General features: G+C 40.8%; 2 protein-coding genes across 3 annotated transcripts in view; one reads left to right on the forward strand and one right to left on the reverse strand.

Moving 5' to 3' along the window:
* Window positions 1–1,963: 1,963 nt before the first annotated feature.
* On the forward strand, window positions 1,964–3,416 carry LOC108666724 (protein MANBAL-like). Its single transcript, XM_047879830.1, has 2 exons — window positions 1,964–2,159; window positions 3,163–3,416. The coding sequence occupies exons 1-2, from the start codon at window positions 2,022–2,024 to the stop codon at window positions 3,280–3,282; spliced, it is 258 nt and encodes an 85-aa protein (XP_047735786.1). The 5' UTR covers window positions 1,964–2,021; the 3' UTR covers window positions 3,283–3,416.
* Window positions 3,417–4,520: 1,104 nt separating this feature from the next.
* Window positions 4,521–15,403, reverse strand: part of LOC108666723 (protein singed-like) — a 35,693-nt gene continuing 24,810 nt past the window's right edge. For both annotated transcript variants that reach the window (XM_018153639.2, XM_018153638.2), the window contains exons 4-10: window positions 15,196–15,402; window positions 14,030–14,284; window positions 13,101–13,251; window positions 8,163–8,244; window positions 7,268–7,507; window positions 6,485–6,618; window positions 4,521–6,254 (exon numbers count right to left, since the gene is read on the reverse strand). In XM_018153639.2, coding sequence (XP_018009128.1) covers window positions 6,049–6,254; window positions 6,485–6,618; window positions 7,268–7,507; window positions 8,163–8,244; window positions 13,101–13,251; window positions 14,030–14,284; window positions 15,196–15,402 — 1,275 coding nt within the window. In that variant the 3' untranslated portion in view covers window positions 4,521–6,048. The remainder of the gene's footprint in view (window positions 6,255–6,484; window positions 6,619–7,267; window positions 7,508–8,162; window positions 8,245–13,100; window positions 13,252–14,029; window positions 14,285–15,195; window position 15,403) is intronic.

Consider the following 15,403-nt stretch of genomic DNA (forward strand, 5'->3'; position numbering starts at 1 on the left):
GGTTAAGCCGGAGTTCACTTGGCCCTATGCCTGTCTCTTATACACATCTATCCGTTTTTGGCGGTCGGCATCGGAAATTTTTAATGGAACCTGTTCCTAACTGGACCTAACCTGCGAGGTTTTCGTTGATCGGCTAGGTTTTTTCTATGTTAGGAGTCCGTCCGGCGGCCGGAAAACCTAGCCAATAGTTTTTTTCTATGTTTGGAGTCCGTCCGGCGGCCGAAAAAACCTAGCCAATCAACGAAACCTCGCAGGTTAGGTCCAGTTAGGAACAGGTTCCATTAAAAATTTCCGATGCCGACCGCCAAAAATGGATTTCAGATTCGTAATCTACACCCCAAAAAACATATAATTTAAAAAAAAAAACACCATTTTTTTTGGATGTACTTAATCTGCAATAATACCCTCTTGCTTATCTGTGAGTGACGTGCACAATTAACAATATTGGGATTTTCTCTGTGTTGCCTGACGTAACGTTCATGCCGAGGCCGATTTCTGACGACCTGCAAACCTGTTTCTAGTTGCCACTTGCCTGGAACGTTTTTTTTTTCAAGGCGGAACGCTTTTTTTTAAGTGAACCTCTAATCTTAGATTTCCACTCTGTGCTCATTTCCATTTGGATTAAAAAAAAGGACGCACATTTATAAAATAGCAATTAACATTGATTGCATTTTATCTGTCTGTCTGTTGAAAATTCTTTAATTCATGACTTAAAAGATCCAGTCACAGCAAAGCAAGAATAGTAGAGACTAGAGAGTAGATATTTTTGTCCCTAGTGAAAGCAGAGACATTTTAGACTCTTACTCAAGTTCATTTTTAAGTCCTAAAAGTAGACCAGTAAAGTTAAAAGTATCATGGATACCAGCATTTTCATACATAAGATGATTATACATAAGCATTTTCATACTTTTCCTAAACATTCTAGGTAGTAGGTACCTATACTACAAAACTGACATATCCAAATCAAGCAAGTTACTTGGTTAGATTGATTTTGAATATATAATAAATATTACCGTACATCTAGAAAGTCTACCCTCAGGCCTCACTGGCACACTGCCAGTTGCCAGAGGGCAGAGGCCATTCATTGATGCTCAAGTTCAAGCACGAGCCTACGACCGCTACGAGGCACTTGACTTTACTAGTACTGGGCAGGGTGGAACAGTGGTTAAAGTTCAGAGTACCAAGACTGGCAGAGAGAGGCGCGAGTTTGATCCTAGCACTGTGCGCCAGTTTCTGGTCAGAATCGGCAAGGAGGCCGGGCGGTTTAGCACAGCAAAATTGTAGCATCGAGTTGCGAGTTCGAGACTGCAAAATGCTGTGAATGTTCTGTGCTGTTAAGAATCGGCGACAGGCCTACGGCCTAATAAACGCTGAAACCGCTATTATTTTATTATTATATAGGTAGTACTACGCTACTACCAGGCCCAGTCTACCACCCTCACCGGTTCACACTTCACCCTATATATATATATGTAAGGACCTCAAATATCAGTAAGAACTTAGAGCTTTGGCAAGGATAATTCACAACTCTTGAAAATTTACATCGAATTAGTATAACTTGAGAAATTTGAACACTTAGTAATGATAAAATATAACTCACCATTTTGATAGCAAACAGCACTGGCACTAAAAACAAATCCAAATGTCAAAACCTGCAGCGACCAATCAGAGACACCCAACGCTTCTTCTGTTCGACTACAGTCAACAGCAGTGCCGTACAGTACGGCGTCATGAATGCATGCCAACACAAGTCTAAAATGAATATTTATTAGTCCAAGCTGAAAGTATATTTATAAGGAGAACGACTATAATTTTCTCTTTTAAATAATTTTTGTAAAGTAAGTCGAAAACTCAACGAAGCTCAAAAGTTTCTTAATTTTATTGTCCTTCTTTCAGGGTAATTTATATTTTTAGGGTGAAACAAGATAGCCCGAAGGTAAACAATAAATATTGGTGGCTACTGGCTTGTATGATGTACTGTTGGTTGATTAACTTAGAATAGTTAATAATCGCTCGTAAAAATGGCTATAGTGGATCCTTCATTGACTGAAACAACGTTGATGGATGAAGTTTTGAAGTATGGCTTGTTCCTTGGAGCTATTTTCCAGATGATGTGTATAGCAGCTGTAGTGTTCGTTCCCAGCAAGAATGAAAAACGAGTAAGTATTAATTTGAAAACTACTATCTGGTAATACTGGATAAAAATAGAGAATATTTCAAAACTTGTGACTGATAAGGTAATCCACAAATGCATATGGAAATTTTGCTCATGAGGTAATTAAAAATGAACTGATTCTAAAAAATCTCTGGGTAAATCCTAATTTCATAGTCATTGCAGGCTTCTAAATTCTATTCCAAATTAGTTTCCTCTCTAGGCTCTCTTAAGACTTAACATAGGTTGATAGCTAGGCAGAAGATGTGGAGGGTTTGAATAGAGTGGTAAATTTGCTGTGCTTGTGAAGTTATGAGAAATATTTCTATAATATTTCCTGAATCCTGTTTCTTCAATTGATGCTGTGGACCAAAAAAATATATTTATAAATTAATGCATCAAGTGCTATGGATCAATACCCAATAGTTTAAGAAAAAATTTAAAGTTTATACTCTTTTGAACATAACTTGAGTTTATTATCCATTATAATTAAGAAGCTCTGTGGTGCTGTACATCGCAAGTGCTGTACATCTCAGACCTCAGTTTCTTAGTGGTTCATTTTGGCTTTTTGGGTCAAATGTCTGCACCATATTTGGTATTTACTTGCACCTTAAGGCTTAGTACTAGGCTGCTTACACTCTCTAAGCACTTTTTCAGTATTTTCCTTGTGTGCACTAGAGGAAGAAATATGCCACTGTAAGTGAATTTTTGCCTCATATTTGTGATTTCATTGCTGCTATGATACTAATCAGTTATCACAAATATTACCATTCCATTTCACTACCTTCATATAAAATAATCTTTTGATAATGTAAGAATTTTCTAAGATAAAACTATTAAACTATCATGTCATATGAAATTAATGTTATAAAGTTTTCACTTTTCAGAGACAGCAACATTCAGGAGTTGATTACCAGGAGTTGGTTACCAGGCAGTTGATTTTTACCTGCAACAAAGTTTCTTCATTGGCAACCATTAGACAACTCATGTAAGAAATTTGTTTGTTTCAGGAGGGAGATTCAAGTGATGATGATGGCTCTGAACATGGCTCACCACACACACCACATCGATCTCACCCATCACATCAGTCTCACCACAGGCGCAAACATGACAAGAAGAAAAGACGTTAAATTCTTTTAATGTCCCTCGCCGTGTTGTCCATAGATCTGTGGCTAATTTCTGAGCTTAGATTGCTGTAAGAAATAGCAGGAAAGAGGGTCTCAATATGAGTTCCTGTGGTTGTGCAGTGTTTTAATTATTTTGATGATCCATTCTATTCATCTTTATATAATATGTTTAATGTCATACTAATTTTTTTTTTTCAATTTCTACATTGTCCAACTTTGAAGAGAAAAAAAATCAAATCATCTCTAACATCTCCCCTGCATCACCCTGACTTCAGCTTAATTTTACTCATGTTTTCACATAATATCTTGACTTTTCTAATGTTTTTGATTGACTTTACAAGTATGGAGACTTGCAATGAACAATTACTTAAGGCATATGTATAATGATGCTTTTATCTTGAGTTTCACTGCTGCATTTGTTTGTTTCATCAGTTCCACTAAATTAAGTAGTATTACTCAAGTTCTAAACTTATTCCTTGATAAACAATGTGTGAACAAATGTAAGTATTAAACTTGTGACTTGAGGATGACTCATAATACCAACAGGTTTCTGAGTATTATATGAAGCTGTCATACCCTTTAATTTTCGTATGTTAACTAAAATTTAGAAGGTATCAATTTAGTTATATATGCCCTTTGTTTGAAGGTTGTGCAATATGTCCTTATCATTAAAGCACATCGAGTAAGAGACCACTATTAATCTCTCAAATGTTACTATAATTCAATAACGAAGTGTTTTGTTTTAATTTAAGTTCTACGTTAGGTAGGTATAGCGTCTGTTTTTAAACCAGCTGATATTGGTAAACTTACGTTGAGCACATGATATTAAGTTATAATTATATCTGTACATTCTAAACGCGAGTTGCTGCTACTTCGCATGATTCTCATTTATATGTATCTACAAGTATTTGGTTTCCATCCTGCATATTTCTGTGATGTATATGTAATGAACTCTTCTTGTGATTCTTCACTTTATCTTGAACTGGCTTTTGCTACAAAAAATTTAAATTAATAATACTCGTTTCATGAAACCAACTATCTTTCTGAAAATTATTCTTTGAAACAAGGTGTCATATCCATTTTCATTTTTGCGATGCGATTAATGAAGGAATGAAGTCAGTTTTTATTAATTCACAAATTATTGCACAAATAATTCCCGTGTCAAGTGGAAAAGTAGACATTTGCTGGTCTTTTCAATGCACGTTCAACATGACTTGAAGTTCGAGGATATAAAGACTTGATGAAAAATTGAACATGTATTTGACCATATTCCTAAAAAAAGGCTGCGAGGATCTCAGGAAAGCGTAACGTATAAAATTGTAGTAAATAAGGGAATCCCGCAATGAGAGAGAGTACGAATTGCCAACTTGTGTTGAAGCAAAGAGATTCATTATATCAACAAATTATATAAAAATAGAGCTTAGTGGGACAACACTCGGTAATAACTCAATAGAGAACTAATATACTAAAAGAGTATAATAAGTACAAGGTTGCATGGCAGCTCAATTTCTTATCTAAATTTGACTATGATAGTAAAATGAGCTGATAAAGATTCCTAGAAGATAATAGCCTTAAAGTTAAGCTAGAGAGTAAAAAACTTCTACAAATTCGGCAATGAAATATCGACGCAGTCCCTGGAATTAACCTTGTGGTCTAAATTCCAGCACAAAGCTTACAAAATTGAGAGGAACATACATGTTCAAGTCTACATGAGGGCGCTGTTCAGTTACTTTCTTCGCACAATTAAAAGACCAATATTGACGTTAGGGTGAAAGTCTTAAACGCTAGTGCCTTTAATTAAATGATGAAAAGAATGTTAATAACAAGACGAAACAACATTGGCATCAGTTGATGAGCAAAAATTCATCATTTTTGAATGCAGCGATATGCCCACAGTAACGACATCGATTTCGCGATTTTTTCTCCAATCTTGGAAGAAGTATTCGTACTATAATTTTTAATTGAGAACAGATATGATAGAGTATTAATCACGTAGTACAAAGATTACACGTAATACTTAATTGAGCTTCCTGATTCAAGACCGAATGACAACAGAGGACGGACAGAAAGAGGTTAGGACGGGCGCACACTATGCGCGTCACTTTAATTCGACTGCCAATTAATTCGATGAGCTTAACACAAATTCATTATTGCGATGTCTTATCGTAAAATTACGTTTCATACAGCAATTATGCTGCCGCAATTAGTCATGGAAGAAACTCAAGGCAGAGAATTCGACTCGTGAATTTTGTAACAAATCTATTATGCGTGTCAAATCATCTAAGTTCATTTATACTTAGGTACGTAAATGCATCTTTTCCAATAGCTCTGGTACCGTAAATGAAAATCTCATTACAAGCAATATTTTAATTATCGGAAGAACCACAAGTAACGCAACTAATAGGGTACAGCCACAAACGTTCAGAATTAGGTACCACTAAAAACAAGAACTTTAAAAAATGCCACAAGACGCAGTCCTCAAATAATTGATACGATCATTAGTAAATAACTGCACATTGTGGGTTATAACCTGGAACTGGAAAATAACACGAATTAACCGTATCCTCCAAAGGCGCTTTCATTCTTTGCGCAAACTCGGCGTTCATTTTCTTAACTTATCAATTACTCTACAAACGTCCAAAGACTGACATTCCGACAAGACGCGTCACTCTGAAACTGCAAAACAACAGAATTCGGGTGAAATTGATTCCAACTCAATGCAATAGAATGTCGCGTGTAGGTCTTAGAACCTCGATCGCAAAACACCTCTTAGAACTCCCAGAGTGTGGCACGGGTGGGGTCGTTGTCGCCGAGTTTAAACCCGCCATTTTTCTCGGTCTGGAGGTACTGGCCGCTGGTGTTCTTGATCGCCATGCGGTTGCCCTCCCGCAACTCCATGTGGAAGCCTTCAGGGACCGGCGAGTCTGCCGTCAAACCATCGCTACCAGCCGTCCAGTACCCGCCACCGGTCTGGCCTGGCAATAAAAAGCGAAAGTAAAATTTGGAACCTCATTACTTCCCTTGCATAATATTGAGAAATAGTCATCAAATGCGAAATTATTATTTTAAAAATATATTTCAAGGTGTGGTTTTACGAAATATGCGGTAGAATTAAGAAGGCATTTGAGATCTTTGTCATCAAGGCCAGTAATCGTTGAAAAATCATAAACGATTCTAAAATAAACCACACAAAGTTTGCACTTACTTTTGAAGAAGACCTGTCCGTTCTCGCTGCGCTCCACGGTGATGGTGTCATATGACGCCTTGTTGCACTCCAGCTTGTTGCTGTTAGCGCGGAACCCAACGAATCCTTGGTCACACTTCAGCACCAGCACTTGCCTGTGAGCAGTTAAACACAACTGCATTAAAATTTAAATTCCAACCCCACACTGTAACCAGTTTACAACATACGACAAGGCACTGCAAATTTTTAAAACAACGCATCCGTCCTACAACTGGGAGAAAGCGGTGCGGGTGATTTGTTTACGCGTGCAAGCCGATCAGCCTGACGGGACCGTACCACGAGTTATCACAGTGTTATTTTATGAGGTGTTGACCCCTTTTCTCGACCGGCTTGTGATCTAGTGAAATTAATTCCCACAAGTTCTTCTTTTACCTTCATACCTCCCATATATTGCTGAAGTTGTGACATAACTGACTAGATGCCGGTGCTCTAGTGCAGCTCTACCGATTGCTAAAGTGATCAGACAACTAATTAGATGCCACTGCACTACCTGTAGATGAAATTGTACAAATGCGCGCTCTCACCGTCAAGCGTGTCGGCTTACTCCACCCGTTGACCTATTCTGCATCCTACTTAACCTAACCCGAATCCCTAATTACCATAGCCGTACTATTAAAAATAGTTAAGAGTTAGAAACTCCGTCAGTCAATCACTGACGGCTTCTCTAGTAAAAAAATTCACCAATCACAGGAGAGAAACAGATTGCTACTTGTACTTAAGCGAGAATTGACTACGCGACTCCACCTGTTGATGAGGTAGAAGTAGAAGCGTGCGCTTTCGTCGTCGGGCGTGTCGGCATTAGCGTAGAGGTGTCCGCTCTTCTTGCTGGCGATGAACTTGCCGTTGTTTGCCCTGAAGGCGACCGAGCCATCCGCCTGCCACTGCAGGTCGAAGAGAGCGTTCGAGGTCGGCTTGGCAGCGTTCGCCTGGATGCCCCCGCCGGACTCCAGGGTCCAGTACTTGTCCTGCATCGTGCGCACGTACCTGGGGGCGAGGTCAATTTTGATATCGATGATTTTTGTGAAGAAACGTTCTTGAAATTTTGGTATCAATGAGTTTTGTGAAAAAACGTTCTTGGAATTTTGGTATCAATGAGTTTTTTTGAAGAAACGTTCTTGGAATTTTGGTATCAATGAGTTTTTTGAAGAAACGTTCTTGGAATTTTGGTATCAATGAGTTTTGTTAATAAACGTTCTTGAATCCGTACAAAATTGTTAGAGTTTCTGAATAATGTTTTTTTTTATTCGCAAGAAGATAAAATATTTTTTAGTCTTGATTAAATACACAAAATTCCAGATTCATTTAGAAAGACATGAATTAAATTTGTGAAGAAATAACGAATAAAATGAATTTTGATTTTTATCAAAAACGTTAATTGTTGCTAACAATGAAAGAAGACCAGCGGGCCCATTTGAAGATAAAATATAAAAGAATATTGCAAAAGCAGATTATTTTAGATTGCAAAGGCACTCGGCGAAAAAGTAACAAGGATCAATATTGGACATACATATTAAGTGGATAATGATGAATGCAAGGTAAATGAATGCTAAATCATAAAATATGCCTGAAAAGAAATTAATTCATTTAAGGAATCAATAGGAAATATCAGTTTATGCATACAAGAAGTAGTTGTACCAACCAGCGGCCGGTGCTGGTGTCGTACTCGAGCTGGTAGCGCTCGTGGTCAGAAATTTCCTCCTGGTTTGCCGTCACGTCCACGCCTGCAAAGAGCCAAACCATCGCCGTCCATCAATGATTATTAATCAAATCATTCATTTTAATCATCCGCTGCAGATATATGATTATTAATTAAACCATTCATTTTAGTCATCCGCTAGAAATAAATAATGAAATGATTATTAGCCAAGTCATTCATTTTAATCATCCGCAGGAAATATATAATGATTATTAATTAAATCATTCGTTTTAATCATCCGCTGGAAATAGATAATGATTATCAATCAAGTCATTCATTTTAATCATTCGCTGGAAATATATAATGATTATTAATCAAATCATTCGTTTAATCATCCGCTGGAAATAGATAATGATTATTTTAGAATAATAAGGCAACGACATGAAATTGTTTCAGAAGGCCCATTTGGACTTTAATACCTACGACAGAAAAAAATAACAGTTGCTTCATCGTCAAAAGTACAAGCCTGGAGTATAACAAGCATTTCTCGATGGCACCAACTCGTTAGCCTCAATACGAAATGTAAACAAAAAATTCATTTTTACGAACAACAGCTGACGTGAAGAAAACAAACTCATATGGAAAACGCCAACGGCTACAGAAAGACCGTAGGTACTAAAAAAGTATTACTAGAGTCGAGAGAAAGCAAGCTGCGTTCATAACAAACCAAGGCGACACTAAAATGGAAAGTACGCCTACATATCACGGACCCAAAGCCTTCAGGAAGTGAAGCTGCAATCCAGACGACAAAAAGGGTCACAAATATAGAAAACTCGTCCCCTTAGCGGACAATTATCGTAGACTGCCGCCGGAAAGCAGCGAAGTAGAACCAAGTGCAGCTTACAAAAAATAAAACTCCCATGATTGTGGCCGCTTCAAATTCAACTTCAGAGATTCTTATGATACAGAGAGAATCCAATATCCAATTTCGGGTGATTCTAACAACGATGCTGACTATTATATGAATTTGAAATGCAGAAATTTTCAATACCTCTCCGTGGCTATTAAGCTGAGGACAGTAAGTCTCGAAAAGAAGAGCCTTCGAGTCACTAAAATTAAAAGGCACATCGTTAATGAGATAATTAGCGTTAACTGCAGCCAGAACACAGCGACGCGAGACATGATGATGATGAGCTAGGGAGCGCCGCCCGCACTCAAGCCATCTGCCGCCGGCATGACTCTTGCTATTGCAGCTGCAGCAACTAACGTGGCAAATGAAGCAGCAACTCTTGCTATTGCAGCTGCAGCAACTAACGTGGCAAATGAAGCAGCAACTCTTGCTATTGCAGCTGCAGCAATTAACGTGGCAAAAAATAATTCATGCAATGAAAGCTGTCTCGATGGACAGAGCTGGAAAGAAAATGGCAACAACAGGGAGGTTGTTGCCAGATCACCACATGAACAGAAAAAAACAGGAATCAAGGTAGAAAAAGAATGAAATGTTCCATAACAATCACTGTGAGTAAAGACAAAAACAGTATATAAATGCACAAGCAGCAGATGAAATGACAGCCGAACAACAACACCAGCAGCAGCAACAACTGCCGAACACCAACAATGGCAGTAACAACTTCCGAACATCACCAGCAGCAGCACCCGGAACATCAGTGATGGTGTCAACAAAAACGTTTGCATAAGAAATCAGTAAAGCAAAGCTAAACAACCGCGACGTAGGAAAGCAGATCACTCGGCATTTGGGTCGGGCTGCGGTGCGGCCATATGTTGCGCGCCGGTCGCCGTCTAGCGCGTGTTCTGCGCATCAGTAGCTAGCACGCAATAATAAAACTAGACTTCTAACTCACGCGTGTTAATCTTTGGAACGCAGCTTGCACGCTTATACATGCCAAGTTAAATACTAATTTCAACCCAAAACTTTAAAAAATTATAACACATACGTAAATATATGAATAAACTGAAACAAAATTCGTCGGTATAACATAGGCCTTTTGTCCACAAAAAGTTGCTCACGTGACCAGGCCTTTCCATACGAATGGCACTGATGATGCATAAACTTGACGCTCGTTGCCAGGCTGCTAGGTACAAGAAGCATAGGCAAACGTTGGAGCATCCAAATATGAAGTGTTAAATACCGACGTCCAAGCTTCCAGCGCAGCTCTTCAACTCGAAACCTTGAAACGCCTGGATACGAGGACACTGGCCGTTCATTTTCCAACGCGCCTTGAGTTCGCAGTGAAAGATTTTCTCGCTTCTTCAGTTTAGTTGTTTCCACAATTCAATAATGCAGAAACTGTTTCTCTTTCATTCCAGTGAATTTCACTCCAGACTGTACCTCTTTTATTCCTCGATATCCTTAGTATTTGTTTCGAACGTAGCAGTCCCAGGCTACAGTTATAGAGACTGTTCTTCTTTCAATCAAGAGACTGTTCCTCTTTCTTTCCAGAGACTGTTCTTTCATTCCAGAGACTGTTCTTTCATTCTAGAGACTGTTCTACTTTCATCAAAGAGACTGTATACCTATTTCATTTCAAGATCATTGCAGTCTCACGCCATGGACTAGTCTTCGTCCCATTACACGAGCTTCTTTTCATCATCCACTGATCGAGTATCCCGATTTTAAAGCATGATGCCTGTTTTCTTAAGTAACTGTCCATGGCGGGAATGTCCCGCAGTGGGGCTTGATTGTCTCGTTTTTTATTCATTAACCGCATAATTAAGATCACGTACATAACAACTACGAGTATATACGATGGTTTAGCAACGTGCATCAACAAGAGCAGTTGCGGTCACCCAATACCTCAGCAAGACGCCGTGGGAGCGTCGTCGTGAGTAACTGAATCACGTCACATGCAACCTTAACAACTGCCAACGAACTATTAAATTTGCCCGAAAACATTGCGATCACTACGCATTAGTTCGGGTTGCACTCGTCACGAAGTATATACTTCATTGTGTACTTATTTTTCTTTTGATACATTCTGCATTACTGCTCGATCGCTACATTCCTTAGCACAACTCTCAGGAAGTAAACGTAACGTAGTAGGTTTATATTTCTTGGTTTTTCAGTTGGAAGGGGGAACCATTAAAATAAATTAAGCTGCTGCCGAGTTTATCTTTTCTTTTCGAGGATGATCGAAACAAAATGGTTTTGATGAGTCATAAAGAACTCGTACAGTTAAAAGCAAGCATCGCGACAGTAAGCAATGGGTTATATATAAAGAACTCGTACAGTTATAAGCAAGCATCTGACGGTAAGCAATGAGCCATACATAAAGAACTCGTACAGTTATAAGCAGATATCACGACAGTAAGCAATGGTCGACAGTAAGCAAAAAAGAAGTCAAGGTTTACTGCACGACATTCGTCCCATGGCCATCCCCTGCTGACACGCATAGTGAATGTCTGATATTCATTACTCAGAGCGCGCTTTATTCATGGACCAGCCGCCCCCGGACGTTTCAATGCGGGCAACAAGGAACTTCTTATTCACTTTTGCATTATTGATGAGACTGAGCGAGTCCCGCTCCATTAAACTTTAAACATCTCTCCCCTGTCCCGCCCGTGTGCAGGATAATGTGTGGGATACTGGTGCAGTAGTGTGCAGTACACTGACTGTGATATACAGGCGCACTAGTGTGCAGTACACTGACTGTGATATACTGGCGTACTAGTGAGCAGTACGCTGACTGTGATATACTGGCGCACTAGTGTGCAGTACACTGACTGTGATATACTGGCGTACTAGTGTGCAGTACACTGACTGTGGTATACTGGCGTACTAGTGAGCAGTACACTGACTGTGATATACAGGCGCACTAGTGAGCAGTACACTGACTGTGATATACTGGCGTACTAGTGAGCAGTAAACTGACTGTGATATACAGGCGCACTAGTGAGCAGTACACTGACTGTGATATACTGGCGCACTAGTGTGCAGTACACTGACTGTGATATACTGGCGTACTAGTGAGCAGTACACTGACTGTAAAATACTGGTGCACTAGTGTGCAGTACACTGACTGTGATATACTGGTGCAGTAGTGTGCAGTACACTGACTGTGATATACTGGCACGCTAGTGTGCAGTACACTGACTGTGATATACTGGCGCGCTTGTGTGCAGTACACTAACTGTGATATACTGGCGCACTAGTGTGCAGTACACTGACTGATATACTGGTGCAGTAGTGTGCAGTACACGGACATATACTGGTCTACAAGTATACAGGACATTGACTGCAATATACTGGTGTACTAGTATATAGTACTGACTGATATGCTGCAGTGCTGGTATACATGATACTGATTGCGATACTGTCCAGCCATTGTACAGTACACTAACTGCGTGAGATAATGACGTATCAATGTACAGCATGCCTTATTTAACGTACTGAAGTGTTATTTTAAATGAATTGTCATAGACTGCATTAGTAAACTAGAAGTTCGCAGATAATTCGGTTAGTTAGAGGCAAGATAGTTTGTAAATCAAATACAGGGCAGAAAATCATTATACGTTCCACTATATTTGGTACCGGCTGCCCAGATCGAAGAATTTTATAGTATTGTAAATTGAAGGAACATTCGAGACTAAATTATTAAAAAATACAGTAGCAATCAACATATTTTAATTTTAATAAGGCATTCAATAAATGTAATAAACCAATGAGTTGAGAAAAATACAAATAAAATTTTAACTCTTAAATGAGATTTTCATAAATGTTATTAAGCGTACGTAAATATTTTAGTGAGAAAATTTTGAACAATTTCCTGTATTCGACAAAAAAAACATAAATAACTTAGGTTTACCTTGACTCAAAAAAAATTGTCAAATATTTCCTGTATATAAAAAAAAATAGCTTGGTTTTAGCTTGACTAAAAAAAATACTTGGCAATTAAATGTAACTAGGCCAGTAGGCTCGTCTACCCTGCTTGACGGAGACGTAACGCTGGTTGAGGAGCGCCACGAAGGAGGCCTGAGGGAGGGAGTCCTCGAGAGCGAACAGCTCGTCCTTGGTGACGGTGTTGGAGCGGGACTTGAGCACCGCGCGGGACCCGATGGGGGACAGGTAGTGCCCCTGGGTGAAGGAGGGGCTTAGTGGGTTTAGGGTGCGGGGGGTGAAGAGGGGGACGGCGGTAAAGACACCCGATGGGGGACAGGTAGTGCCCCTGGGTGAACGGGGGGGTTAAGTGGGTTTAGGGTGCGGGCGTGAACATGGGGGACGGTGGTACAGACACCCGATGGGGGACAGGTAGTGCCCCTGGGTGAAGGGGGGATTTAGTGGGTTTAGGGCGTGGGGCGTGAACATGGGGGACGGTGGTACAGACGGCGGTATTAAGGACACCCGATGGGGGACAGGTAGTGCCCCTGGGTGATGGGGGGGTTTAGTGGGTTTAGGGTGCGAGGGGTGAATAGGAGGATAATGTTTATGAGGACGTCAAAGTGTGTGGGTGTGGGACATTAACGACAGCGGTAAGAGCGTTCATCTAGTGCAAGCAACATACAAGTTGGAGCTATAATGTTAAATTATCAGGTAAGACGAGGTAACGTCTAATTACTAGATTTTCACCTCCAATATTGAAATAGATTTTCACTTTTCATTCGAAAATAACGAACGTAAAGAAATTTGAACAAAATCGCATGCATTTCGAAATATTTGCAACATTCTCTGCTGCTTGGTTTGCTCAAACTTGGAGACGCCGATAATATAATCCATATATGTTTAATCCGGTTTAATCCGTATATATAATTCGTCAACATTGTTCAACAAAAGAAGACGGATAATACTAAAAATATCATCAACCAACAGAAGAATCTCATCGTGAAAATTACAGAACAAAAAAGTGCCATGTCACCTGATAGTCTCTGAGCGCCAGACTGCCGTGGTGGTACTCGATGCAGAAAAGACTGTCACGCGTGCACTCTTTCTTGAGTTTGCCGTCTTTGTAGAGGTACATGTTGTTGCACGTGTGAATGGCGTACTTCTCGTCTCTGTACTCGAGCGTGAAGAGCGTGTCTTCCCCCCACGGAACGTTCGCGTCGAACTGAACCTCATCGCCAGCCTCGGACAAGTGGGCGTACCGCTTGCGTCCAAGAGAACGCAGGTTCACCTGGACATCCCATATGATATGAATTATTTATGCATATTATTAGCTAGCAGTTACGGTGAAAAACATCCGTATGAGTAACAAACGTGCTACTCATTGTTAAAATAGTCTAGATATTCAATTCACAGGATTGATTTTTCGAATGAAGAGCGCACGTTGAAGAATCCGGTGTTAGTTGGCCAGATGCACATTACAAACCTGAGGCCGCGCTGCCAGATGCACGTTATTGATCTGTGAGCGCGCTGCCAGATGCATGTTACAGACCTGATATCACGCTGCCACACCACGTTATAGACCCAAGGCCGCGCTGCCAGATGCACGTTACAGACCTGACTCCGCGTTGCCAGATGCACGTTACAGGTCTGAGACCGCGTTGCCAGATGCACGTTACAGATCTGAGACCGCGCTGCCAGATGCACGTTGTTTCTGACCTGAGACCACGCTGCCAGATGCACGTTACTGACCTGAGGCCGGGCAGTCAAATGCACATTACAGACCTAAGGCCGGGCTGCCAGATGCACGTTACAGATCTGAAACCACGTTGCCAGATGCACGTTACAGATCTGAGACCGCGCTGCCAGATGCACATTACAGATCTGTGACCGCGCTGCCAGATGCACGTTACAGATCTGAGACCGCGCTGCCAGATGCACGTTGTTTCTGACCTGAGGCCGGGCTGCCAGATGCACGTTGTTTCTGACCTGAGACCACGCTGCCAGATGCACGTTACTGACCTGAGGCCGGGCAGTCAAATGCACATTACAGACCTGAGGCCGGGCTGTCAGATGCACGTTACAGATCTGAGACCGCGCTGCCAGATGCACGTTGTTCCTGACCTAACTCCACGCTGCCAGATGCACGTTGTTCCTGACCTGAGGCCCCGCTGCCAGATGCACGTTAGTGACGTTACTGACCTGAGGCCGAGCTGCCAAATGCACGGTCCAGAGCTCAGCGTCGGTGGGGAGCTTAGCGCTGCACACAAGCTTGTCGCCGGCGGCACCGAGGTAGTAGCCGCGGCTAATGTTGCGGATGGCCCAGCGTCCGAACTCATCGTCAGTCACCGACACTTCGAACAAGCAGGACTCGTCGCGCTCGTCAGCCTCGCACATCACGTTGCCATAC

The sequence above is a fragment of the Hyalella azteca genome, unplaced genomic scaffold (genome assembly GCF_000764305.2).
Source record: "Hyalella azteca isolate HAZT.00-mixed unplaced genomic scaffold, Hazt_2.0.2 contig422, whole genome shotgun sequence".
In the NCBI taxonomy this organism is placed as follows: domain Eukaryota; kingdom Metazoa; phylum Arthropoda; class Malacostraca; order Amphipoda; family Hyalellidae; genus Hyalella; species Hyalella azteca.

Excerpts from the sequence above, each read along its gene's own strand:
- LOC108666724 (XM_047879830.1), top strand. The coding sequence starts at position 2,022 with ATGGCTATAGTGGATCCTTCATTGACTGAAACAACGTTGATGGATGAA. Across the intron at positions 2,160-3,162 it reads CCAGCAAGAATGAAAAACGA|GAGGGAGATTCAAGTGATGA; the intron begins GTAAGTATTAAT and ends TGTTTGTTTCAG.